The sequence below is a fragment of the Paralichthys olivaceus genome, chromosome 9 (assembly GCF_024713975.1).
Source record: "Paralichthys olivaceus isolate ysfri-2021 chromosome 9, ASM2471397v2, whole genome shotgun sequence".
Taxonomy (NCBI): domain Eukaryota; kingdom Metazoa; phylum Chordata; class Actinopteri; order Pleuronectiformes; family Paralichthyidae; genus Paralichthys; species Paralichthys olivaceus.
Window position 1 is genome coordinate 4,378,693 of NC_091101.1, and position 2,309 is coordinate 4,381,001.

Sequence of the window (2,309 nt, forward strand, 5' to 3'; positions counted from 1 at the left end):
TTGCCTGAGGTGATGTGTGATATGGTGGGCTGGAGGAGTCACTGTGGAGAAGTGGACTGTGAGGGGGTGAAATGTCCGACTCTCTTGCACACGGGGGGGGGGCTTCAGGTGGGCTGTCACCAACTATGTCAGTGATGTCACTAACAGTGACATCAAAACACTCCTCCCTGGACTTCAACCTGCAAGTCTGGCAGAATGTTGCCGAGGTCACTGTGTGGTATGGAACGCAGAAAGCCTCCTCTTTCAGACTGATTCAACAGGTATTCAACCACAATGCGCTCACCTTAAGAATAAAAAAAACATTTTCAATTCAGAGCAATGGACTTAGAATGGATGAAAAAAAACAATAACAGTGTGGGATTACTCGGCCCACTCCGGGAAAGTACGGGAGGAGAGAATGGCGTTTCAATGTCTTTATTCAGGTTGCCTCTCCTGGCAACCACACACATATATATATATATATATATATATATATATATATATACACGGGTCTCTCAACCTTCACATACACATCCAGACACGTCTGTCCGCTGCTCTGGTCTCAGGACGCCAGCCTACTACAAGAGATAGAGCAGAACCAGGTTACAAGCATGCTCTTATTGATGGCCTGATCACCTGATTCTGCACAGCTGTCGGATCACCGGCTGAGCCACTCCTCCTTGTTGTCCAGAAGTTGGCGCCCTAACCATACCCCACCGCCACAAACAGATTTTGCTGAATGTGTACCACTAAAGTTATAGTAGCAAGGAGATTGAGGTGTCTTACCAGTGGGTGTGTTGGCAATTTCTGTGAAGCACAAAGTCAAACACTTCTTTCTGAAAGTTTAATTCAGCATCTGCAGATGGACTCATCAGTACACATCACCTGAATGACATGCACAAATGAGCAAAGAACATAGGAGAATCTGTGTTCTTATAACTCTCAGCCACCTCCCACTAAGCATTTATTACCCTCCTGTAGTTTCACTCAGTGGAGGAGACATCCTGTCCATTTGTTTACATGTTCTGTGGATGACCCCCCCCCCCCCGTGAGACCCCAGTTGTTTGACCCCAATCAGAGATACCATGAGAAGCCATAAAACTCAAGTCTCTTAAGCCACCATCGTAAACCTTAAAGTTGCCCTTTCAGATAAACAATTTGTTGAACCATTTGGTAAGTCCTCCACATACATGTCTGCTAATGCAATTAAACATTCACAAATGTAAAAATTCCCATTACATGGGTCTCCCAGGGGGAATAAATTCTGGCAAAAGTGGCTGACCAAGGACACTTCTGCTGAGGTCATTAATGCTCGACATCAGGCGGACATCAAAGAGTTTAGCATGCGATGCACCAATCACACCGTCAGCTGCATGGGCTCGGTTAGTGTTCCATCTGGAACCACCCTCAAGCATGTACATCTGAGTGTGCATAGCGTTGGACCTCCAGCCTTAAAAGATACAAAATTTGGAGGGTTAGTGAAAATAATATGACATTGGAATATAATTCAATAGCAGACATGCAGAGGGTATGGGTCATGGCAAAGATATACAACTTCTATTTACCCGGGATAAAGGTGCACTGGTGGCGATGGAAACTTTCCACAGAAGATGACCCCCTGCCACATCTGAAGACATCCAGGATCATGTCCCCCTTCTGCAACCCAGAGCGAACTCTGGTGTACAGTTCAACCCCAGGAGGATCTTGGATGCATGCCACATGCTTCTGCTGCACCTCCCACACATGTTTCATGCTCTCAGGGTTGATCAGTTGCAAACCTGTGGTGTCGATCAGTTCCCACATGGACTTCAGCAAACCCTGGATCAGCCTCCGCGTTTCCTCAACCCCCCTCCTCTTACAGTGCCTGGTCATTTCACTGGAGCTGATGTTTGCCAGGACTTGAGCCTCTGTAGGCACATGACCAGCATGCTTCTTCATCATCTCCGACTTCTGCATAATCGACTGTGAAAAGAGTTTAGATACATATATTTCATTGTAAACAACCGTGAAACAATAAAAGCAGGGCTAAGATGACAACACATTATCTAGTTTACATGCTTTAAAATAGGCTACACAGTGGTTTATGGTGAATACACCAAAATATGTCACCATGGCGTACCTTATGATATCCACATCTGCAGGGGATTTTGATCCCGAAAATATTGTACTTGCGCACTGGTAGGTTGTACACAGGAGTCAGTGGACAGGAGTTGATGAGCTGCATGGCAGCCTTCCACTTCTTAGCCCCTGGCTTCTTTCCTGTGGTAAACCTGTACTTTCCCTGGGCATACTGGGACATGACATCTGCCCAGTAGGAGTCGGGTTTACCA

The 2,309-nt window shown here is 46.1% G+C and overlaps 1 protein-coding gene across 1 annotated transcript; it reads right to left on the reverse strand.

Moving 5' to 3' along the window:
• Positions 1-1,028: 1,028 nt before the first annotated feature.
• LOC109638636 (uncharacterized) lies at positions 1,029-1,998 on the reverse strand. The gene is made up of 2 exons (XM_020101746.2): positions 1,545-1,998; positions 1,029-1,429 (listed from the first exon to the last, which is right to left on the reverse strand). Exons 1-2 carry the CDS (start codon positions 1,933-1,935, stop codon positions 1,215-1,217), a joined length of 606 nt encoding a protein of 201 aa, XP_019957305.2. The 5' UTR covers positions 1,936-1,998; the 3' UTR covers positions 1,029-1,214.
• Positions 1,999-2,309: the final 311 nt, after the last annotated feature.

Coding starts and splice junctions, on each gene's coding strand:
- LOC109638636 (XM_020101746.2), bottom strand. CDS start 1,935: ATGCAGAAGTCGGAGATGATGAAGAAGCATGCTGGTCATGTGCCTACA. Junction 1,430..1,544: donor CCAGTGCACCTTTATCCCGG/GTAAATAGAAGT, acceptor GTATCTTTTAAG/GCTGGAGGTCCAACGCTATG.